This window comes from Dendrobium catenatum, unplaced genomic scaffold, assembly GCF_001605985.2.
Source record: "Dendrobium catenatum unplaced genomic scaffold, ASM160598v2 fragScaff_scaffold_716, whole genome shotgun sequence".
NCBI classification, from domain to species: domain Eukaryota; kingdom Viridiplantae; phylum Streptophyta; class Magnoliopsida; order Asparagales; family Orchidaceae; genus Dendrobium; species Dendrobium catenatum.
The window spans coordinates 12376621-12403462 of NW_021319178.1; the positions used below are offsets into that span (position 1 = coordinate 12376621).

Below are 26842 nucleotides of genomic sequence, written 5' to 3' on the forward strand. Positions count from 1 at the left end.
TCAACTTGGGTGCAACACATATCGAATCAAGTCATGGGGTTGATGGGGGAGGTGTGTTAAGCTAAGGAGCATCCAATACAGGCATCAATTGGGCATGGTCTGGTTTGTAGTGGATGTTGGCTCGGGTCAAAATAATTTTGACCACTTTGGGATAGCCTAGAGGTTGATTGAAGTCAACCCAAGGGCTGGACTGACTATGGTAAGTGCTTTGGATCTAGGATCACCCAATGCAAGTATTGAATTGGGTTGGTGGGGCCTAAGTTGAGAAATGGCTCAACCTATAGTGATTTTGACCACTTTGAGTTGGCCCAATTCCCAACATGAGTTAACCCAAGGACTAGATCAATTAGAATAAGTGTATTGGGTCAAAGGGGACCAAATGCAATCATTGGTTTGATTTAATTTGGCTAGGATTGAGATTTGGTTCATAGGATATACTCTTTAGACACTTGTGTCAAGCCAAATGACTAACCCAAATGGACCCAAAGCCTTAGGGACTCAAGGGGGCATCCCTAGAGATCTAATGGATCACCCCATTGGTTTGATTAGGCTAACTTGGTCATGAAATATGGTAAAAAATCCCAAAATTTTTATACTTGAAAGTTGTTTTAAGAAGTAGTAAAAAAGTCATCCCAAACGAAGTCTTAGGCTTCATTTGAGACAACTTTTTCTTACTGCTTCTCAAAATAATTGTCTAAATATAAAAATTTCTAATTTAAAAATTTTTATACAAAAAAAAATTTGCTTTAAAAAAATAATAATTCTAGATTGTTGATCTATCCGTTGAAATGTTTTGCTACCAACCATGAAATTTTACGTATGTGATTTATGTGTAAATTTATCTTAATTGGCCTAATTGTCTTTAAAAAAAGATTGCAGGAGTTTAGAGAAAAAAATATAAAAAACTAAACTTGCATAAAAAAGACATTTCATATAAAAACAAACAATAAAAAAAAAATTATCATTTTATTTATCTCACCAGCATTTCCAACAATCAACTACTAAATCACGTATTTACCAAGTTCAACGAGAAGGGTTTTCACGAATAGAAATTCAAAATTGGTCTAAGAAAACTCAATAAATAGCCTACAATGGCATCACCAAATCAAACAAAAAAACAGTAAATTTACCTCAAATCTGTTTTCCATACACTCATCTGACAACAAACTTAGGCTTCGTTTGGAACTATTTTTTTACTACTTTTTAAAGCAATTTTCTAGTACAAGAGTTTGATTTTTATACTAAAAATTTGTTTTAAAAAGCAATAAAAAAAGTCATCCCAAACGAAACCTAAACTATCCATCAACCTACTTTTTGCCAAGTTCAACTAGGAGAGGCAAGGGTTAAAATTATGTGGTGACAAAATTTTAAGCAAAAGCCAAAGCACACAGATAGCCATCTTCTTGCTTTAATAGTTGAGGATTTCAGTCTTCACAAAGGCATAAATTCAAAATCATGTACTTTTGAAATTTCCACTAAACACCAAGAGAAAGAGAGAGAGAGATTCAATGCCAAAGCCTAAATTTGATACAGAGACAGAATCAATCTCAAAATCTTAACAATAACTTCCAAATTTTTTACAACAATATCAATTAGCATTTACATAAAACTAATCTTTCTTGCTTCTTTTTATTTTATACATCTAGTAACTTCTTGTCCTACTTTTATTTTATTAATTTAACTTTGTGATAAAGAGAGACACCAGTCCCATTGTTATTTAACTTTGTGGGAAATTTTTATGAAGTTCCTGAGTCTATTGAGGGCTTCACCACTGTCAATGGCTTCCCTGGCTCTTTGAAGGGCGGCCTGAACATCCTCTGCTCCTTCACATCCAAGCAGATGATCTACCATTCCAGCGTTTAGAACGATGCGGTCGTAAGCTGCTCCCTTTTTACCGCTTAATGCAGCCAATCCTAACTCAACGTTTTTCCTGACCTGAATGCAGAATTATAGTTAGCTAATGGCTTTGCAAAGCTTTCAAAAAGCTACAAAAAAAGGGAGAAAGAACAGAAAAGCTTTGCGCCACTAGAAAAAAAATGGTAGGAACAAATTTTTTTGTATTTTAATCCCGCGAAATATCTAATGGCAAAAGAACCATCCGTTCTTGTTTCCTATTGTTCTCCATCATGGCACATGGTAATAATCACGTTTTTGTATTTACATTATTATCATAAAATTCTTATATATTTATATATCTAATACCTAATTTTTTATATTCACTTATATATAACTTAAATATCTAAATCACATAGAAATATTACTAATATTAACTTATTTAAAATCAATTATATATTTTTATACATTTATTTTAATGTAATTTAGATAATAATATATAAGTAAATATAAAGGTTGAGATGTTATATATATAATAATACATATAATTTTATGATATATAAGTAAGTTCCCATAATTTAATTATGTTCCTAGTTTTTATAACATCATCATGAATATCCACATTTAATACATATATCTTCAAATTTTATTTTATTTTTATATGCCAAAATCAGAATTTTATGGACACAATATTCTTGAATTTTAATATTTTGAATGCAAAATGGTTATGAATATCTTCATTTTTTCATGTAAATTCTATATCAAACATGAATTAATCAAATACATGGTTGAAGCTTTTAAATGACGCATGTAAGGACCTCCTGACAAAATTTGTTCCTGGCAAATGGTATATATGCGTTTTACTATTAGGGCTTAATGACTTTATACAATTATCATAGTAATTTTTCTACATTCTATGACCACATAGATGGATGGGTAAGACAGAACTGAACAAAATCAAAGAACTTACAGATCTATCCGTTCTTGGGGTGTCTGTATGTTCAAAACCATAATCTTGAGCATTGACATCTATACTGAAATTTATGCGAGAAAATCCTGTAACAAATAAAAACTTCATTATCAATTTATCAATTATTACAAAAGATTCAAAATATTCCAAGTTACACTTGAAGCAGAATTAGACCATTTACTAAGAACATTAAAAAAGAACTGAATATATCTCGGAAGAAAATAAAATCAGTTTACTGATATAGGATGATGAAAGATACCATCAGTCGAATAGTCATTTGATCTACCAAGCAAGCGGAACCCAGCACAGTGGTTCACTGGAACACCTTTTGATGCATTAACTGATCTTGGTTTGGTTGTCAATGATAGCGAACCTTCTTCCCCCTGGAAAGTAGCAGAGGTACAATATGCATGATCTGAACATTACTGCCGAATCTAAAAGTGCAAAAAAGGATACGCACCAGTATTGGGAGGATCTTCCATTTCTATTAACTATTAATTATAAAGGGAGATTCTAGAAACAACCAGAAACTTAGGCCAATTACAGAAATTGCAATGTCAAAAGCTATATGGCCTATGATGTGAGAATTCAATTGCTATAAATAGTATCGTATAGGGATTTTGCATCGTCTTAGAAATATGAAGAAATCAACATAAAGATATGTCAAAAAATAAGTTGAGATGAAGTGTTGTAGTTGGTCAAAACAAAGATTTCATATTAGGCTTCAGATTGCCGAGATAAAGCATATGTCACTCCTAGTAAAACTTTAGATAAGATGAATTTAAAAAAAAAAAAAAAGGCAATTGAAAAAGAAGAAGAAAATGCAGTCATTTTGGTTTCTAAGAGATATGAGGGTTGTACCGAAATAAAATTGCATTTTTTTAATGGTTATATACAGTCATTATACCGATTTTCATGTATATTCATTCATCCACTAACTTACTATAAAAAAATCAAACACTAACCTTGACAACTAAACCTGCGTGAACTTCTCTCCTTCTCATTAGCATTAACAATGAATCTTCATAGCCATCATGATAAAATCCAGCAACAATGGCTTCTTTCCCAAGGGTCTAAACAAGTAGAAAGAGATTTGATAAAACTTCTAAAACAAATTATATACCAGAAATCGTGCTCCTTTAGATAGCCAGCATGTTTGTAAAAAGCTAGCCTGCATGATTGCAGCTATACAAATTATCCGGAAAGAGAAAATTATTCATTTAACTCACCTCAGTAATAAACTGGGAAGAAGTCATAACACAAGCAATGAAAGATGATCAAACCATTATGAAAGGACACAAATTAAAAATTAAGCATATAAGATTCTTCTAACATGTTTAAATATATGAGGGAACAAATCAAATCCTTTTGCATTAACTTCGTTTCTTTGAAAATTTCAAATTATCAAATAGGTGACAAAATGTTAAAGATTGGTTATAATGAGCATTTTCTCATCTGATTAGATGGCATGGATATGAAAGACTTTATACCAATCCCGTGACAAAAATGGCCTTATGGCCAACCCATAATTAACTCAGCACCTACCCTTTTTTGGTTTAAAAATAAAATTTAAAGTGAAACCATTTAGAGTTTTATATTGTCACAGAGCGAAAAGAAACTCTAAATAAGAGTCAAACCTCCTGAAGCAAAAGAAATAAGACACAAATAGAGTGACCATGAAGATTCAAGATGATAAAATAGACATAAAAAAAAAGGATTGTGTAAAGAGTTGACGAGAATGAATCCACATGTCCAGATGACTAAATTCAAGTCATTATCATAACGCAAACATACTTGTGGGCTTCAAAAATTCGTGCCCTGGCCTCTCCGCGTTCTCTTTTCTTTTTGTGTTTGTCAACTAAGAGAGTTTTAGCGAGTTTAGGTTCCACGGTAAATTTTTAGAAGGCATATTGGGTTTTTAGATAAGCACCACCCGGTCAGAGGGCGTCGGTCATAGTCGTTTACCTATGGTGTCATTTGACGGCAAAATCACCGGTTAGAGGTTACATGCCACATCTTTACTAGCAAGAGATGGTTTGAGAATGAATCTTAGTGATGTTCTTAACTAAATAATCATTCTTTGTGAGCTGAAGTGATTTTCAAATTTATCCACCCTGATGGATGGATTTTGCTTTAAGTTACTAGATGATTAAATTTTAATTTTAAATATTAACATTATTAATAGATGTGGAGCTTTAGATCGTTGATATGTCTTTGAGAATTAACCCCTTCGATTGAGATTTGCATTCAACATGGCCATCATTGAAGATTATTTAACGGTATTCTTATTTCATTAATTGGATCTTGTCAATTCTATTTGCTTGCAAACAGAAGATTAGGTCCAGCTCTTAATTTCTAGAGTTATCATGTAGATATCAAAACCCCAGATATTCATTTTAATATGTGAATTTTCTTTGTAAGAGACCTTGAAGGCCTAATATGAACATATAAAACCAAATAATCCAGTCGACACTACACCGTGCATTTATTTGGTGGTCCTAGATGTGTCAACTTTGATCTATTAAAAAAGAATGATCGGACTTGAACTTGAATTCATTTTTTTGACCTTTGCAGCATCCTCAAATATCATGTGTTTACATACATCATGCTCATCTGGGCCCATGCAGGTATTTAATCGCATGTATTTTTCTGTGCATTTTGTAAGATAAGTTTGTATGGTGGTTATATTTATGTAATGTAGTGGGTGTATACGACATATCTACATGCTCACATACACATTCATGTAATCATTTGCATGTTGACATACTAGAATATGTATTTGTATGTTTGCCTGTATCATGTGTATTAACGTATGCATTTGTGCACTACTTAACATGCTTGCATGACATTTTTGTATGTTGTGTGGTGGCTTAATGCATTAACGTAGCATATAATCAATTACACAAAAGGGATGGAGAGAGGAAACAAAAAAATGAGAGGGAGAGAAAATCAAAATCAAGAAGACATTAACTTCATGAATTTTGTGTCACCTTCCAAATGGATTGATTTTCTTGACCCCAATAAATGGAGTTTTGCAGAGACAAATCTTTGATCTAACATGAAATTGAGGGGATTGAGATGTAGATATAAGGAGATAATCAGGAATGTGTGTGTGATTGTGAGAGAGAGAGAGAGAGGAGAGAGCAGAAATATTTAGGGTTTTCTATTTCAGTAATCAGCGTGATCCAATACATAAAGAATATGGAATCAAGAAAACATAACTACACATAATTAATACGGGAAAGACTAACATATTCTAACAAGTAATATAAAAACATAAAAAATGAAATCATAACTAAGCTGTTCTTATCATATATCAAAAAGTTAAGAATGACTGACAATTTATTATGATCCTGCATCAATAAGAATGAATAGGCCAGGGCACCAAATTGAAAGAAGTGTTCAACATAAGCTGCCCTTGTGCTAAATGCAAGGCAAAGTCAACATTGAAGAAAACGGGTGAAATTGCCTCGTGCAACAGAGTATGAAGATCACGTTAAATCATTAAATGAAACTTAGGCATAAATGTGTGACAGCTCTTGGATAAAATGAATTAGCATCCAAAATATATAAAGTTACCCTCACGAATTGCTGGACTTTCTCAGAAGTTGCCAGGGGTGGACGTTTCTTTATGTGCTCTCTGAGCCCAATGAGCGAATGTCTGGAGAGTAATTGATTTAGTAAAAGCAATCATCAGTCAGAAATTACTTGACTTTATAATTAAAGCAACATACAATGGAAGAAAGAAGATTAAATGCACACAAGGCTAGGCTATGTTGAAAATAAACAATTTCAAATCCACTTTAATGATGCTAAATATCTTGTTTATCTGTTTGAAGAAAATTCTCTTAAGTTGCATTCCTTAACAATAACAACAACATCAAGTCTTTATCTCACTATGTGGGGTCGGATATATGAATCCATTTTCTCCATCGTGCCCTATTAAAAGTTAAATTCTCATTTAAATCTAATAAAGAAAGTCATTTCTAATATTTTCTAACCAAGTCTTTTTAGGTTTACCTCTACCTTTTTTAAAATAAGTTAAAACTAATGCATCTATTTTCCTAACCGGGTCATCATAAGACTGCCACTTTATGTGACCAAACAATAATATGACAATTTTAAGAAATAAAAAAAAAAAGCATAATATGGCATGTTAGAAACAGAATAAAGATTGCCTGCCTTACCAAGCGATTAACTTCATAATATGGTTTGCTTGACATGGAAACGCAGTCCTTTCCAACATTTTCAAAGATTTAAGTTTAAAAGAAAAGAAGCATTTCTTATTAACCTTCCTTTGGCACAACATAGTTCAACTATGGCCTCTCCTGATACTTTTATACTCTGTTTCTCTGTGTTGGCCATTTTTATGGTGCCAGCTCTATAGTTTCTAATTATTTCATGACTTTGCCAAAAAACAAGCACGCTTGTTCATAATTCATTTATTTTGCATCGCATTGCATGAATATATCAGCCCTATAATGCATAAAATGGTATGAAGCTTCACAAAATGTACATGGATAACACAAAATCGGTTCATTAGCAATCCTTACAATTGTTGATGTGCTTCCCTTTGGCTCACATAAGCAAAACCAACATCTTCATCCTAGACAAAGTACGTCCTTAGAAGAGTCAAAAACAGAGAAAATAAAAAGATTAACTGAAATACAGAAAGGAGCTGATGACAATTTAAAATATGATCAGCATGATGCACCTCTAACAATGTCTTCGCCTGCATTGGGGACAAATGGGTATTTGCACCAATGAATTTAAGCAGTTGTCCTTCTGTTACACCGCCCTGTAGACCTTAATAAGAAAATATTCAGAGACAATATTAAATTGATTGAAGCAAAAGGGAAAATCAAATCGTACATTTCTATAAAGCATAGTGTTTCAATGGAACAATATACTTAGCAATATAACTCTCAAGTTGGAATAAAATATAATCGATATGAGTGAGGCGAAAAGCCATGGTGCTGCCCGCTCCCATCACAGGTAGCCGTCAATACTAAACCATCACCAAGGCAAACATCTTGCATTAACATGTCACTATGAAGCCATTGGCTAGACAAAGATCTTGCATTAAGAAGCAAAGTTACCCAGGTGAATTACTTTCCCTTAAAGTGCCTCAAGAAGCAAGATTGTCTAAGTTCCTTTCCTTGAAGGATAATAATTCAAATATTAAAGACGATTTAGCTTTTTAAAAAAACAATATGACAGGCCATGTGAAAAAATATGGCTTCCATTGTGAGCCAAATTAGGGCCCACATCTATTTTTTATTCTATTAAGATGTCTTTATATTCTAAAGTAGTTCAAATTTAAAAGCTCTATTATGCCCTTAAAAATATTAAAATACAAAAATATTTGTCTTCCCCAAGCTCTGCATTTTTTCTTCCTCTTTGCATAGCGCCCAAGAAGCCCTTTTCCTTAAGTCAAACTCATAAGATGAGAAAAAAGGAAGCATGTGGAGTTTGGTCTTACTCCTCAAAACCCAACAGGCCGCATGCAGGTGCGGGAGTGCCTGGCAGAACCGAATCGCGCATTTGAGTGAGGAAACACATGCAGGAACAAAAAGCAACGACTACTCACGCGAGATAACTTTGTTTTGCTTCGTCCAGTTAAGCCAAAATGAACAAAAGAATCAAGAAGTTTGATTGAGAGGAGAAAGGAGGAAGACTTGTTTGTTAATTTTGTTCATTTTTTGTGCAAATTATCCCGTGATTTTTATCCAAATAGATAGAAAATTTGGATAGAAAGAGAAGGAATTTGGGTTTGGAAGTTCTATTCTAACGAAAAAGGAAGTGTAAGTGATTTAATTTTTTTTTCTATTATATAAGAAAAATTTGCATAATTTTATTCCTATAATTGAAGAAGTAAAATATGATTGTCGATTGGAAGAATTCAGTTGTTGTAAGCCTCGATTTGGCAATGAAGGAAGGAAATATTTATTGAGGTGAATGAAGGAAAGATTCCTTGAGGTAATTAATTTAAGAATATTAAGTTTTAATTATTAGAATTTGGCATTATATGTCATTATATTAGAATTTGGCATTATATGTAGAATTATAAATATTGATTTGAAAAATAAGAAGCATTCAATATTGCACAATATAGATGATATCCCACGAATTTGAAGTTGTCCTTAAAGATGTTAAATCAAATCAATGTTATTTTGACGACATTTAAATTTGTAAAGCTATTTAGCAGTAATTAATGCAATTAAATATTATTTGGAACAGTGAAGGGTTTGAACTGTTGAACTAATGTGAAGTGATGAAGCTAATAAGAGGTTACAAAAGGAGTTCAGATAAGATTACATATATGTTAATAAAAAAATTTATGTGAAATTAATGAAAATTAGTTGTAAGATAATAGTGCAAATTTATGAAATTTAGTACGTGGCCCTAGTGTTGCATTAAGGAAGGTTATATCAAAACTCAAGAATTTAGAAGAATTTGAAGCACGAAAAGTAATTAAAGTGGATAATTATAATTATTTTTTAGCAATTATAATTTCTTTTTATTTCATTGCAACTATATCATGTCATAGCATATAAATTTACTTAAGGCATATAATGAATCAATTGAGAAGAACAAAGTTGATGATTATTAAGCTGCTTGGATTCTTCCCATAGAAATTGCCACCGTTTGTTTTACCTCAAATTAGTCTACACCGTTAGATTTCATGTCTCTTCTGCTTCCTTCCCATTTATTTCTTGGATTCGCGTGAGGAGATACATGTGGCTTTATCGTAACCCTCCATCTAACATGACCCTTCGTCTCCCGCACTCATTTATTAATATTCCCTTCCTTCAATTGTTGCCTATTCCATTCGTACCAGCACTCGGTTCCAACCTTCTTTCATCTACCGCAACCCTACAGCCCTTGTTCCCAACCTTCCTCTCACAGTCGAAACAAGCTCGCCTCTCCCAGTAAAAGGTATCGTCTTTTTTTTCTACTTTGCTACTTTTTTCCTTCGTATTCCATTCGCACCAGCCCAGCCCCACAGCCCTCGGTCCCAACCTCCCTCTCACGTTCGAAACAAGCTCGACTCTCCTAGGAAAAGGTATGTCTTTTTTTTCTACTCTCACATTCAAAACAAGCTCACATCTCCTAGTGAAAGGTATCGTATTTTTTTGCTATGGCAATTATTTATAATCCCTTTTACAAATAATGTCAAACCCTATTTTGATCCCTTATAGTCTACCAAGAGTATAATAGAGAGAAAAATCTGAACAGACATCTCTTACTAATACTCATTCTAAAATACTTCTATCAGGATCAAGTGAATAGAAAATAGTAAAATTTTGCGGCAAATCGTATGCTTACTTTTTGACACAATTTTGGATATTATATCATAGTCCTAAGACTCATGGAATCACTAAATTATCCTTTCAAAGGCAATTTTCTTTCCCTATGAATTGGAGCCAGCACTCTATGACAAAATTATTATCTAAAATTGAATGTGTGAAAGACCTATGGAAATAGTAGGAACCTTTCTAGCACATTAGTGATCCAACGCAATCCATTTAATGTGATAATGAGAGTCCACAGCAAGAGAATTGGTTGAGTTTTCTTGATTTAGGTAAATTATATGTAATTGTTGTCTTATTATTGGAAGTAGTAAAAATAATTTGCTATAATACTTGCACTTTTTTTAGCACCTGTGGATGCTACAGTTATCAAGATTTGCTATAATAATTCAGCGGTCATTGTTGCTACAGTGCCTGCACAAGGATAAAGAGGGAGGAAATCTTGGGAATTGGAATTACTTTCTATAGTAAAAAATAGACTATTTATAACAAAATTAATTTAAACTTGTCATTTTCTTATAAATTAACTCCATCAAATAAGGAATAACATTAACCCTAACTTCTTTGAACAACCCTACCGTCCTAAAATAACTTCACAGAAGAAGGAAATTCAAATGTAAATTCAAAAAACAAAATAATCCAAAACAAGTTTAAAATTCAAAAGTGATTCATATTCAAATGTCCTTATCACCATCCAATAGCCTACATTTATTTTCTCCCAATCATAACCATTAGGCGTCTAATTGACTCTCTCTATACATTTGGACTTTTGATGACTTGTGCGTCCTATCCAATGTGGTGAACAGAAGAGTTTTTCAATGCCACCTCCCAAATCAAAAAAAAAGTGGATAATGATGAGATGGGATATATAATAGTGAATATATTATAATCCCTCGGTTATATGTACTACAAAATAAAGTAGTTTAATTACAATGTTTAGGATAATATAATTAGTTGGATTCTCAATTTTGAGAAACAATAGTAACTTAAATTCATTATGAGATCAACAAGTTCTTCCAATTATTATCAGTTTAATTCTTTAGTAGTATACAGAATAATTAAAATAACATTAGTAAGGTACATGAAATTTTTTTTAATGTCCACTTGATTAAGACGAGCCAAGTGTAGTGCCTAGTGCCTTGGATATTCAGCAGCTATATAAACAAAAGGACGCCTAGAACTTTTAACTGTATTAATTGAAATGCATGGCCACTTAAAGTCAAATTCAACAGACCTTTGGAGGCATCCATTCCACTCCATGAAGTATGCAAGATTCTCCATAGCAAGCTCTTACTGCAGCAACAAATAAGGTGCTCTTAAAGAAACGAGAGTTTCCATCATAGGGCTCACCATAGTGAGTCAAAGATCTAACATCAGCAATAGGAGGTGGCCCTGATGCAAAGCAAAAATATTCATAGTAAGATCAGTGAATACAATAGTTTTAATTTAACTATATAAGAAAATAAAAGCAGCAAAGATCACCTAGTTCATCATCAAATGCAAGACAATATGCTTTCAGCTCCCGAGCTGTTTCACGATTCATGCGTTGTCCAATTAGAAATGCGGCTAGTAGTGACTCATTGACCTCCTGTAACTCGTTACCACCTAATGGTAGAACATCTTTTAGAACACCCTTCACCTCTTCATAACCTAGATGACCACCGGCCAGTACTTCCCTGAGGGCACCAACCAATCTCATTTCTGTCATACCTTGCCCAGTGTACCGCGGGAAGTTCCCTATACCCATAATTGTACCTTCAGGGTCAGCTATAAAGATGACATCTGGAGGAAGAGCTTGAACAAGATGCGGCCAAAATAAATTCATAGCATGCCTTTCTCCTTCACTCCACTGGGTAGTTTGTGGAAATGTATTTGCTCGTATTGTCATAGCAGCAAAGAATGCACCAAGTTGTGCTTTGGAAACTTCATCATCTTTTAGCTCTCCTCTAGCTTAAATAGCATAATAAAAAAATCAATAAAAAATATCCAACAATAAAGTAAAGACTTGCAAGCCAACCTCAAATGCAAGTGTTCCTAGACTTGAGAAAAAACCTAAGAGAAATACAATGATGAAACTTCAGGTATTTACAATTTACTGTGAGAATAAGGTATTTTAGGAAAAAAAAAATTGGCTAAAAATATCGTGGATCAAGATCCAATTTTTTAGCCAAGTTGTTTGGTACTAATTTTTAACCAAGATGTGACATACTTTGATAATACAGGGTATTTCACATGGCACATCCTGAATTTTAAAACATGCCAAAAAAATCAAAAGTGCAGTAAATCATGCAAATCCCCAGAAAAACAAAAAGATAAACAACAAGGCAATTTGAAAAAGAAAAAAAATGGAAGTCAATATAAGTAGAATCGTGTGGCATATTTCATCTAAAATTTAATATCCGAAGGAAATGGATAGAAATAAATTAAAAAAATTAGCATTTGCACTGACACAAAAATAAAGCAAGTTAGTATAATAATAATAAAATTTGGTTAACTAAAAAGAGAAGGGACTGTTCTTTCACATGAGTAACAGCATTATGCAGTTCACATAGCAAATACTCAGCGCAAGGATCCAAGTATCAAGAGGTTATTAATAGCCCAGTGATTAACACAAAATTAAGTTTTGATATAAAGCACTACACACAATAAAGATCAATATTAGTTTGGAATTTTGAAATTCAACATAATATGTAATCATCATCATAATCGTTATTATCCCAACTACTTGGGGTTGTTTTTCCTAATCCTACTTCTCCATTAATCGTGTTTAGAGTTACATGAGCATAATATTATTATGAGTAAAAACCAACAGTATTATTAAGTTAATTGACAATCATATGCATTACCTTTATTTATATGTACTACATCAAACAAGAAATATAATTATCAATATCCATATCATCATACAACTCATCACATGGGTTCATGGCTATTCATTGGTGGTATGAATCGCCTCAAATAAAAAAAATGATTTCATGGCTTAGTACATTATATAATCTCTAATATAGTCTCTATGCTCAATCATGATAAGGTGAGTTCAAGTTCATACTCACCACACATGCCCACTACACACATTACACTAATTATGCTCCACTACACCAGCTTTGCATGTGTCCCCCTACTGTATTAACATGCTTCCACACGATACTTAGACCTCCGCTACGGGCATTGTCCATTTGGTTTTGACGCATATGCTATCTACATTCCCGCTGCATTTGGTGGAGCCCAATTTGCATGTTGTTTTGGCATGCTTTATCTCTGATCAATTTTTGCTTTATTAATTATGCCCGACGTCAAGTATCTTCACTCCCTCTAGCCTTGAATGTTTCCTCAACATCCATTACATCTACAGCACTGACTGCTCATGTTCCTCAGAGTTGTAATGCTTTTCCTATGATTGTTACCACTATTAGAGCTTCTCCCATTGTGAGATCTCCATTGCCTTGCGCTCCCTGACCATGATGAGGCTATTATAGGACATACAGGTTAAGGAACTCTACCAAATTCCTCTCGATTCCTTGCTCATTTTCAACAAGGGCTTGTGTACACTCTTCACAAGCTATCACCCTCATTTTAAAGCAAACTTGCCTTCATTTTCTCTAACTAATAGTTAAGTCCTTTTCCCTATCTTCGCTTGGCAAGTTCTTCTAAGGCCATCATATTTTGAAGATTGGTTTGCAAATGCATGGTTGTCCTGTGAATGATTGGGAGTTGTAGTATGTTGATTTTCATTATATTCTAATCAAATTATCCAAAGAATCTTATTACTAAAGACTTTCCTCTCAAAGAACAACCAATGTAGATGGGTTCCCAATGAATATGCTTAGATAGCCACTATATTTTAATAGTTTTCTGGAATCTTTCTCAGTAAAGTTTTGATTATTTTTCACATTTATGGAATCACTATTTCAATCAATCCATTGTGTACTCTCTTGGTGCATTTTTTGGCAAATCACTTCAAGTGGAAGCCACTACTGCCTCTATTAATTCAATTTTTGGCAAATTACTTTTGGTGTCTAGGTTCGCAATGCACATGCTTAAATGGATACCTCATTTTTATTATTTTGAGGAGCATCTTGTCACCCCAGTTTGGGTTATTTTTCACATATATGACCTCACTATTTCAATCAACACATTTTGTGCTATTGGTTCATTTTAGGGAAAACCCACTTCAGATGAATGCTACCGGTGCTAGATTTCATAGGTCGATAGTAGCTAGGGTTTTGGTCAAACTAAATGTTTCTTCCTCACTTGAGAAAAAGATTTGGTTTGGCTTCACATTTAACAGCTACTAGCAGAAAGTTGAGTTTGAAAGCAATCCCCTTATTGTTCATCTTACAAAACATTTGGCCATAACTTGTCAAAATGTTTCAAGGCACACACAAAGCTATGGAAACCTACGAATCAAGGCATGGGAATCTTTAATCTGATAAACTTCTATCTTCTAATACAATGATGATAGTTTTGTTCACTTCTGATCCAGTTGGTACTCAAAACTTATAATCAACTTTGGGCCACGCCTTGGTGGCAATGTCTTCCCGAGTTGCTAGTTCAGTTCCTCACTTACATGAGCAGTGATCATATCCATTCCGAGTTCTTGCTTCTGATCGTCTTCTTCATATTGATGAAATAGATGCTCCTGACTATATTTTTGTTGCCTCTGATATTAGTTGTTCTAACACACAAGAGATCATGGACAAGTTTCAAATATTATATGCTCGGATGAGAAGAAACACCAAGAAAGTATACCATCACAGGCTCCAAGTATGATGTTTTTAATGTAGCCCCATGAGATTTTTCTCTTCTTTTGGTGATGTTGATTATTTTGGTTTTTTTTTTCATTTTTCATTTCATCTAGTAAAAAAATATTAATAGATTGATAATGCTAACACAATGTCTATAAAGGTCATATTAATAAAGTTAAGCATTATAAGTCTCATAACAACAAAGTTTTGACACTATAAAGGGCATATTAATCAAGTGAAACATTAAAGCCTCATAATAATGATGCTTGTTAATATGACCAAACTGATGTTATCATCAATATAAATAGGTTAGAATGAAATCTAAAATCATTCAACATAGTGAAAACCTAATACATCAACAAAAGAGCACCAAATATTTATATTTTTTTTTCTATATTCAATGATGAGAGGATACAAGAAGGTTTATTTGTTTTGAAACCGAAATTTAGATCTATTAACTTGACGTTTTCTTTGACAACTAACAATTGAAACCAAATTTGTCAAATGGAAATTAGCCAATCTTTACTCAGGCTTACTGGAACCACAGAATCAAGAGATTAATAATGGGTTCAAAAAATCAAAATCAAAAGAAGAAATTTGGATTTCTATATTCTCTCAATGAACCAAGCAGAAGTCTTAGGTGAACCCTCTCTCAGTAACCACAAGATTCTAGGGAAATAGCAAGACAAAACTCAATTCTCCTAAGAGCCTGCTTGCTTGAATTGTCCAAATATCGAGAGCTTGTTGTGATGAGTCATACTCTAACAACATTGATCTCCAATATTCCCTTGATTTAGGTACTTAAGTTCTTTACAAGCACCAAAAAAAAAACTATGCTTAGAAATCAGCTTCTTTGTTATATATAATTTATATAAAATATAATTTTATATTTTTCTATGCAATCTACCTTCTTAAGAGTAAAATTTATCGAAGTCACTACAACTCCATGTCATAGGTATCTTTTCTTTGATAAACCTTTGGAGTTTGTATGCACCTTACCTAGCTTATTCTTTCATTACAAAGGGTCCTTCCCAATCAGCCCGAGCTTTTCGAAAGTAGTTGGTCTAGCGGCTAACCTTTATGAAGGCAAGCTCTCTTGGTCAAGATTATTGGATCTTGGTACGCAAGTTGTAATACTTTGTTTCTCTTCAATTGAATCTGTTTGCTGAAAGTATGAGACCATCTACAACTCGGGAAGATGAAGATTTGCGCACAAACCTTTGTCTTAGTCTTTTCAATTCAATAATTTTCTAACTACATGAGCCTTATAAACATTGTATTCTATTGGTCTTAATGCTTCATATCCACAAGACAAGAAGAATGGTGTATGACCAGTTATCTTTGACGATGTAGTTCGCAATGCCACTAGATAGTGGACAAGTGGCAACTCTTCTAACCAACTATCTTGAGCAAGGTTTAAAAAAGTGAAATTAGGAATCGAGGCATTTTGCCTTAACGGGTTGGGGCGTAAGCCTCGACACAAATGGAGTCATAAGCCTTAAGACAAAAAGAAATAAGAAACACATGAATTTATAAATAATTTATAATATATATATATATATATATACTATTAGTGGCTAACCCAATAATGTTTCTGCTGCGGATCTATGGTTTATAATTTTGATGATAGCAAACTTTCCTTATTTCTCTATTCATTCTCCTCATCATCAAATGCATTTCCCTTTCTTCAATTTTAAATCTTTCACTTTTTTTACTATTATCCATTCAATATTAAATAATATATCATTAGTAATTAACAAAATTATTTCATTATCACCAATTATTCACCTCTATAATTTGAAGTGCTCATCTTTCAAATTTTTATTAAACATAGCACAATCATTTAACATTGTTCATTCGTCTTATAAGCTAATTGATTCCTTCTCTTTGTACAATAGAATTATATATATATATATATATATACCTTACTGGTACTAGTGAGGCTTAAGCCTCGAGGTGCTCATTGTGTGCCTCAATTTGAGGCATGCGCCTCAAATGAATTTTTAAACCATGATCTTGAAAGCCCTAAATATTATTCGACAAATTCAAAATCAACTTGTTAGTAGCTTCTACCTATTCCTATGATCTTAGATAATTAACTGAGATGAACTCCAAATGAACTTCTTATTACTTGTAAAACTTTTTAACTTTCTAATAAAAAAACTGTATGTCACTGTCAATGATTATTACCAGTAGTGCACCATATCGACATATGATGTTTTCTTAGATAAAATTTCACACATCAACATAAGTCACTTTGGCGAGCATAGTTGCCTTAATCCACTTCGTGAAGCCACTTTCTCTATTAACCAGCATGCCTGGATTGAAGAGGTCCATCTTCCTGATAGAGAATAACCATAAACTAGAAATACATTATAACTTGTGAGAAGGTTGCAGTCATGGGGTGTGAACATCTGGCGCTAGTCTCACTTAAAATTTTTCGAAATCTTTCCACAGTTAATTAGAAGAAACCTTGCCTATTAATTTGCACAAACAACATCCTTCCTATGAAATGACTACCACATTCTCCAAATATACTTTCATAAGAATAATGATTTCTTATTATTATACACACCTTAGATATGCTGCCAACATGGATTCCTAAGGAAATAGTCTTCAAATACATATTGAGCAGCCTTGATATTGAATATTTCAGCGTCCTTAACTTCTAATAATGAACTGCTAAACAAATATTGAATGAAGTGATCTAACTGGTTTGGTGAGGTTTCAACATGCATGACACCAAGCTCTTCAATACTCATGTAAATTAAAAATAATGCTTCTATGGGATTGTCGAACTTAGAAAGAGAGTTGACATATAGAGAGATGTCAGGAACCGACTCATCATGTGAACAATAGACTAGCTAAGAGCTTTTGATACTTTGCTTGATTATTGATAACTCGGAAGCTAACATATAATAATATGGCACTGGACAACACCAACTAGACTCTTCAACACTATAGCAATCACAAATCCATGATTTCTTGAGGATCATCAGTTCGCATCACCCATAGCAAATCATCCCAAGTCATCTTGCCAACAATATTGGCCTCAACAATAAAGTCAGCATCAAATTTGGCAAGGGACTGCATTTATTGTAGTCCTCACCACTGTTGATTTAAAATCCATTCAATTCAACTTTCACTTAAAAGGCTAACCAAAATTCGAGCTTGGGCAACACGGTCTTTAAGGAGTGGTTGGTCATAACCTGTATCAAGTGTACATGGAAATAAGGATGCAGCAATTAAGTAGACGCCATCAGTGCAAATGCAAGCTTCTCCACAATAGAGTACTTTTATTCAACCCTTTTAAGATTTTACTAACATAATATATATGTTGCTAATTTACTTCCACCTTCTTTAATCAACACTGATGATTGCGTACTCACCCACACCAAGATAGAGCATTGCTCATCACTATGCTGTGGACTTCATTCAAGAAGCGGTGATAATAAGAACTCCTTGAATTGGTTGAGGCTAAGTCACATCCTAGAATCTACTCAAAGTGATTGGCTCCCCGCAACACTATGAAGAAAGGTGATCACTAATGTTTGTAGTTAGAAATTAAATGACCCAGCCTAACCACCTGACTAGTCTATTTCTACAACTCATTATTCAAAACAACATGTCAAATAGCCTTTACCTTATCAAAATTGACATGAATCCCGTCATGGGCCAACATAGATCTAAGAAATGTTCCTTTGCTCATGTTGAAGATGTGATCCAACCTCATATACTTTCTCAATATAATAAAAGTTTCCCGCAAAAAAAGCAACATGCTACTAAGGGGTTTTCCTTGGGATAAACAAATTAGCATTAACTTTCAATTTTTTTTTTTAAAGACAACATTTATCTTTTATTGATAAGTTGCTCTAATGTTCTTCAACCCAAATGATATATTATTATAATATTATAAACATCCTTCCATGATGAGCATAGCCTTCTTTTGCCCAATCAAATGCATCTTTATTTGATAGTGCATGGAGAAAGCAGCAAAAAAACATATCACCAGTATCCTACTACCAATTCAACCAAAGAATCAATTCTCATATTGGCCACTGACCATGTAATGATGTATTCATTCTCCCTTAAACAATCAATCTAATGACTGAATTAGCCTTCCAATGAAACATTGATCTCATTTTTTAATGCCTCCCAGTCTACTAGCAATGGTACTGACAAAACCACCAACTGAGGTCCCTTGGCTTTCCTAGACAAGGCATCTACTGCCTTATTTCTAGCCCTAACAGATATTGAATCTCAAGATCATATCTAAGAAACTTGGATAGCCATCTCTAATGCTCCTCAGTGACCATCCGTTATTCCAACAAAAACTACAAGCTCCTTTGATCTGTCCTGAATATGAAATGTCTCCCCAACGGATAAGACCGCCACTTTTGAATAGCCAAGACAATCGCCATTAGCTCCCGCTCATACATCGACTTGAGTTTTGCCCTTGTTGTAAGCATCTGGCTGAAGTATGCAATAGGTCCTGATCTTGCATGAGTACTTCTCCTAGTTCATAACTTGATGCATCTGTCTCCGCCACAAATGGTCTCCTAAAATCTGAAAGCGCCATCACAGGTACACCGGTCATCGTTGTCTTCAACTCCTAGAAGGCTCGAGTCGCCTCCTCCCCCCACTTGAAATTCTCCTTTTTAAATTTCTCTATTAAAGATATTGCTATGGTACCATATCCCTTCAGAAACTTCTGGTAGTAACAAAAGAGCCATAAGAATCCCCACAACTCCCTCAAGTTCTTAGGAAGAGGCCAGTCCACCATGGCCTGAATCTTGGACTGGTCAGCTGACACCCCCTCCCTAGACACCACATGTCCTTAGTATTCCACCTGTGATTGACCAAATGTGCATTTCTTTCAGTTGGCAAACAGCTGATGCTCCCTCAATGTCTTCCTGATAGTCTTCAAGTGCTCCCAGTGTTCTACCTCGGTCCTGTTATATATCAAAATGTCATAAAAAAAATACTAGGACAAATCTTCGGAGGTATGACTAGAACACTCGGTTCATAAGTGACTGAAAGGTGGCAGTGGCATTGGTGAGGCCGAAACGCATCACCAGGAACTCGTAGTGCCCTTCATGTGTCCTAAAGGTCGTATTGTGTATATTTGTTGTCTTCATCCTAATTTAATGGTAGCCCAACTTCAAATCAATTTTGAAAAATATCACAGCTCCAAATAACTCATCCAAGAGTTCATCTATCACGGAGATTGGAAACTTATCTAGTAATGTTTCCTTATTTAGAGCCCTATAATCTACGTAGAACCTTTAGCTACCATCCTTCTTCTTTACCAATAGAACTGAACTAGAGAAAGGACTTACACTAGGTCTGATGATCCCTACTTCCATCATCTCCTTGATCAAGCATTTATATCTCATCCTTCTGGATATGGGGGTAACAGTATGATCTGACACTGATACGAGCAGTCCCTTCTTTGAATTTGATGACATGCTCATGCTCTCGAGGCGGCAGTAACCCGACCAGTGGCTAAAATACATCTTGATATTGTTGCAGCACAAGTTGGCTCCTACTAGAATATCCCTTGCCTCCTGTTCATGGACCCCATATATGCTTTGCAACTCTACCAAATACCCCAAGCATGCATCTTGTATTGTCTTGAACATGATTTTTAAAGAGACCATGGTCTTGCATAGGCTGACATGCCCTTGAAGCAATACCCTCTTCCCCTCCACATGTATCTCCATTGTCAAGGACTTCCAGTTCACCTTCATACCCCCCATAGTTTGTAGCCCCTTCATCCCCAAAATCACATATGTACTTCCCAAGTCTAAGGAAAAAAAATCTTCCACCACCTGAATACCATGCAAGGTCATCACCACCCCTTTACATATCCTCTTGCTCCTCTCTATCTTGTATGTGCTCATCATCACCCCGCATCCTTCCGTTCATACTAACTTTAATCTTAATCAGTCTATCACCCAATTTGAGATGAAGTTGTGTGACTCCACTATCCACCAGAACTACCACCGATTTCTCTCCAATTTGCCCCCTTACTTTCATGGTGTGATTAAAACTAAATCTCAAAATAGAGTTCCAGGACACCTCTACCACATGCAACTGCTCTGTCTCCTCTAATACTTCTAACTCGTCCCTGCTCTCCTCTAACCCTTTTTCCCGCCATTCCTGCACTTCTGCTTTTGTGAGGCGTTTGAAATTGCCTCTAGGATAAACTCCAGTGGTCTTCTCCTTAGGTGCTTCCCTCTAAAATGACATCATCTGGGTCCTCAGTGACAATGTAGTAGAGGTGTTCCTGTAAGCCCCGCCCACGGAATTGCTCCGATTGGCCTTCTCCCTCTGATGTTTCCCCTCCACCCTTTGTGTTAACTCTATCATCTCTCAGCCCTCTAAGCCTCAGTACCCTAAGCCTGCCCGTATATCCTCCCTAAGCCCCTTCATGAAATTCTCCTCCAATCCTTCCTCGGAGATTCCCCTTAATCTCCTCAACAACAGCTCAAACTTCTCTTGATACTCCATAAATGTCCCCTCCTAACCTAGGGAATAGAGCTGCTTGTAAATGTCTCTGGCAAAATTTCTGGCGAATTTCCGATGGAAATTAAAAATTATTTAAATTGGATATTTTATATTTTAAAAAATAACTTAAATTATTGAATTTAATAACTTAAATTTTAATAAAATTAATTAAATTATAATTTAATTAATTAATAAAAAAATTATATGATTTAAATTAAAACTTAAATTATAATAAAATTTTATAATTATTTATTTTGTTAAATTAAGTTAAATAATTTAAGTATTTTATTGTTAAATTAAACTAACTATTAATAATTATTGTTAAAGTAGAATATTATAATTATTTTATCCTTTAAACAAAATTAATGTAGTTTACAATGATTTTAATTATTGAACTTATATAAACTTATTAAAGTATCAAATCTAAAGACATCTTTTTAATTGCGCCAATATGCGTTAGAGCCTCAGTAGGTATTTTGCACGTGCAGATGGGGGCGGGGTTCGAAACCCCGCCGAAGAAAGTCCCATGCGGGCAGGCTCGGCTGAGCTTACGGGCTGTCTGGTCGGCTTGGACTGGGGCGGAACGGGTTACGGCGGGCGCTGGACTACGGGCGGAGGCGGATCATGGCTGGCTAGTTGTAGCTGAGGTTGGCGGGCCTTATGCGAGGGCGGCTAGGCTGGGGCAGAGCAGGAAATAGGAGCAAGCTGGCGGCCAGGGTTGGACCCTCTTTGTATTAGTTTTTTTTTTTTTTTTTTGAAATTCGATGAAAAAAAAAATCCGACGGAAATATTTTTTCAGCGGAAAATACGCCGGAAATGTTTTCGTCGAATTATTTTTCGTCGGAAGGCCTTTTCCGACGTGCGGATTATCGACGAAAATATTTCCGACGAAAATCCGCCATAAATGCTAATTTTCGACGGATTTTGGTCATTTTTCCTGCGAAAATGGTCGCCGAAAAATGATGTTTTTCCTATAGTGTATGATTCTCTCCCTTCTTTGCTTGGCAAATTTGGACCCCATGGTTCGGCCCAACCGTTGCCCTCTCCGGCCCACCTTCCCACCTTCCTGGGTGGTGTCCAAAAGGCTTCAGCCTCCCCTCTCCTTGCTACCCCTTCATTGGAATACCTTGATGCACCTCCCATTGGAGCCCGTCGAGATGGTTCTTGATGAAAAACCATCTCTACTTCAGCATTGTCTTCTTGAAGTCACTTTCCTTACAGATCAATCCTAAGACTAGCTGGTGAAGCCTTTGACTGTATCTCGATTAATTTCTTCATCATGCCTTCCATGTTCTCGAATCGATTTTCCATTTGAGTTTGCATGGACGACAACCTTCCTTCCATTCTGAAATATTTTTCCTGTATCTCGACCTTGAGTTGTTCCATCTCTCCTTCCAACGTCTCCATCTTCTTTGTTGTCATTCATGGATTTAGGTTCCCAACCGCAAAAAACAACTATGAATGGTCTTCAATCAGCAAAAACAATCAATGAATCCTACAGCAGATTTCAGCGAGTAGACGACGATTTTTTATCTATGACACGACTCTGATACCAATTTGACACACATTGGAGTCAATTTCAACAAATCATAGGAAGAAATCCACAAAAAATAGTAGAATACAACAAATTTTGGAGGAAATAGTGGCTGATTTCTATTAATAACTTAACAAGAAATAAAAAATACAAGCGATCTACAATTAGAGAGGTAGATCATCTCTCCCAATCAACCTAGATGCTGTTAGGATGCACTTACAAAAGAAACTACAGCATAATATTCAGAAAAAAATAACCCTAATATAAAAATAACATCTCTATATATTCTCCATTTTTTCCTCCAATTCAACCCTAAAATATTTCTCTTTCCTTAATTAAATTCCCTCTCTAATTCGAATTCAAAATCCCCTCATTGATTCCTCCCCTAATCCTCCTCCTTACATAAGGAATGATTGACTTATTGGGCCCCACAAGGGGAGGAATTAATGTTAGACCAACCATAACACATTCTTATCTTCATTAACCTAACAAATAGATAATCTCACATTCTAGAACCAAACTCTAGAATCCTATCATTTAACCAATGCAAGTTATTTCACCTTCTATGACATTTAATATGCATGTTTTTAGCTGTCCTTTAGGAGTCTCTTACTCCTAAAATTCATTCTACCCAATTAGGTGAATTTCACCAAGTCCTAAGTCAAACACTTAGGCAAATTTGCCTTACCTAATAAGGAAAATATCCTTCTATTATCCAAACATTAAGAGAATTCTAAGAAAATGCAAAAAATCACATAAGTTTCTCTTGATACAATGAATGTATCATTCCACCTCAAAAAGTAGAATGTCTACTTCATGGATATTAGGACACCATGAGTAGCAAGTATGCCACAAAGTAAGTAATAGTTGCTATATGGATTTTTATAGGCCTCTAAATATGAAACCTTAAAAATCAAATAAAAAATTTTAAATAGCAAACAACTTAAAGTAGAATCACCCCATGATTAAAAATTAAATCTCTTCATATTCCACAACTCAAACAGAACACCACATCACAGTATGACATGCCATGTAAATCGGCACACACTAAAAATTAAATCTTTTCTACACACATGATTAATTTGTTTGGTGTGATGGCTATTGGAATGTTTGTGTTGTGGGGGCACTTCCCTTTAAGTGTTAGAATAGAGATATATACTATTGTATTATGCAAATAATCATGGCCAAAAAGGGGTAAATAATTAAATCATGGTTATCTAATAATATTTACTTACAGGTGTTGCTTAAAACCTTCAAAGAGGTATAATCAATAGGATAGAAGTTCAGCTTGACTCTTTAAGTGTCATGCAAATTTATGATAGCTCTTTTTGCATATTACACATGCTTCATAATCCTTATTTTGCATATTTGAATCTTTTTCTTTTTAAATATAATTAATAGACTTAGAAAGTTATGTGAGCCTATGGGATACAGTTATAGGAATGATGAACTAGAAGAATGAAGCCCTTAATGCATCAAAATTTAAAGTTTGAAGACCTGCAGTCTGACTCTGTAAATTATAATTGAGTTGTATAAGACAGGGGACTTAGCTGCCATTTTATTACATTTTCTGATTGTAATAATTGGCCCCTATACTTTATTTTCTTATGGTTGGTTTTACAAACACATGATTGATTGTTTACTTTGAGTGCGCATTAGAAATGGATATTTTTTTTAGGTTTTTTCACTTGCTTTGTTTGGGATGGTCAGAATATGTGTTATGCGGTAGACTCTTAGAACAAAACTAAATTTTCTACTAATTAAAATTTAAACAACCTAAAATCAACTATAGGATAATGATTTTTAAAATAAAAATTATATGGCTTGCTCAAAAAATTTAAGTTTTTAAGGGAAAAAAAAAAGATCATGCGTAGCCTAATGAGTCACACGTAAAAGCGCTCATATTAAGGATCATATAATAAAAAAATATATGCATTATGAGCAGCATTTGTATACCCACATGGTCAAGCATTTTGACTTAAGTGGCCAAGTTATTAGCCCTTACCTATCTTGCATATGCATTGAGATAATACTTCAAAGTTTTAAAAGCATTTAGCTGGGTTAGTTAGCAGTCCTTTCAGGTAGGATTGTAAATTCAGAATCGGGCTGGCTTAACTCTATGTGGAGTTTCAAGTTTGTAAGTCTTTTGCATCTCACTATGTATAAATTAGAGTAACTATCGATCAGTGATTCTCACTTTAGATCTAAGGTATGACATCATGTTCTTTTCAGTTACATCGTAAGCCCTCATTTTCCTAGGAATATTCTCTAAACCGTGTTGTTGGAACATAAATCTCAACTCTCTAAATGAAATTGGTCAATTTAAACTTAAATCTAATTTTTAAATATAAAGCTCAATATAGAATAATTTGAGTACCTCTGAATTTCTCAAAATTAAATAATCATATCTCTTCCTTACTTGGCATCCATTCCAAAATTAATTTCAAGTTTATCTTATTCCCTTTTAAATTACCCAAAAATCAAATCTTTGATAAAAATTTATAAGAGTCAAATCATGCAAAAATATTAGCCAATATTTAGATGAAACAAAGTAAATTATTACTTTTTATTAAAAGTTTTTCAAAAAACAAATGGTTATGATGTAATTAACCATAGGGGCTATAAACCAAAATAAAATAAACATTGCTCATTCGCATACATTGAGTAGGGAAAAATATATGATAATATACTAAAATGTGAATTTTGTTATTAAGTTCATAGTGAAATAATATTTTTTCCTTTGGAAATATATATTATTTTCTGTCTTTAGATCACAAATATTATAATTCATTAAAAATAACAAAATTTCACCGGCAAGAATTTTGACGATATAGATATGGATGTGAGCTAAGGATGCATAATAATCAATGCCCATACTTAGATCATCGATTACTCACAATTTCATTTCCACCCAGGTCGTCGACCAACTAAGAGTGAGGTTGGTGGACACCGACTGTTACGGAGTGATGATGGGTACGGGGAAGGTGGAGAAAGGCCAGGGGATTTGAAAATGAGTGTGTCTGACGATCCAGGGGATACAGGTGAGGGAAGACTTTCTTTCACTAGAGATTAGAAGCACAGACGTCATCCTGAGGATGAAGTGGTTGCATACTTTGGGAGACACCAAAGTAAATTGGGGAGCACTCACGATGGAGTTGATGGTGGATGGAAGGTAGTGATTAAGGGAGACGCGGGGCTTTCCAAATCCCTGGTTTCTCTTAAAATGATGGTGAAGGACATTCAGTTGGAAGGCGGGGGGGGGTATTTGGTGGAGCTGCACAGTTTGGAGGGAGCGAGATTGGAGGAGGGATGAGACATACCCCTCTCCATTCAACCGTTGATTCAACAATTCCAAGATATGTTTCAGCCACCTCAGGGATTGTCACTGCAGAGAGAGCAGGAGCATGCCATCGTGTTGAAGGAGGGACCCATCAGTGTACGGTCATATCGCTACCCTCAGTTCCAAAAGGATGAAATAGAAAGGTTGATTAGAGAGATGCTGGAGGCAGAGATCATCAGACCCAACATCAGTCCCTTCTCTAGCCATGTTCTGTTGGTGAAAAAGAAGGATGGAAGCTGGCATTTTTGTGTGGACTACAGAGCACTCAACAAGGAGACTGTACCTGACAAGTTTCCTATACAAGTCATTGACGAGCTGTTAGATGAATTGAGTGGATCGTGATCTTCAGCAAGATAGATTTGAAATCAGGTTACCATCGGATCCAGATGAAGAAAGAAGATGTACCCAAGACGGCTTTTCGAACTCATGAAGAACATTATGAGTTCCTGGTGATGCCATTTGGCCTCACCAATGCTCCCACTACTTTCAAGGACCTTATGAATAAGGTTTTCAAACCTTATCTCAAATGATTTGTTTTGGTATTCTTCGACGACATCCTGGTCTACAGCAGGACAGAGGAGGAGCAGTGGGAGTATT

At 34.7% G+C, this 26842-nt stretch overlaps 1 protein-coding gene across 1 annotated transcript in view; it reads right to left on the reverse strand.

Annotated features, from left to right (window-relative positions):
• Nucleotides 1-1499: 1499 nt before the first annotated feature.
• Nucleotides 1500-26842, reverse strand: part of LOC110109139 (anthranilate phosphoribosyltransferase) — a 29995-nt gene continuing 4652 nt past the window's right edge. Inside the window, exons 2-10 of the mRNA XM_020840076.2 lie at nucleotides 11599-12066; nucleotides 11351-11508; nucleotides 7518-7601; nucleotides 7357-7409; nucleotides 6383-6464; nucleotides 3769-3876; nucleotides 3063-3186; nucleotides 2804-2889; nucleotides 1500-1935 (exon numbers count right to left, since the gene is read on the reverse strand). Of these exons, the coding sequence (XP_020695735.1) occupies nucleotides 1714-1935; nucleotides 2804-2889; nucleotides 3063-3186; nucleotides 3769-3876; nucleotides 6383-6464; nucleotides 7357-7409; nucleotides 7518-7601; nucleotides 11351-11508; nucleotides 11599-12066 (1385 nt within the window). The 3' untranslated portion in view covers nucleotides 1500-1713. The remainder of the gene's footprint in view (nucleotides 1936-2803; nucleotides 2890-3062; nucleotides 3187-3768; nucleotides 3877-6382; nucleotides 6465-7356; nucleotides 7410-7517; nucleotides 7602-11350; nucleotides 11509-11598; nucleotides 12067-26842) is intronic.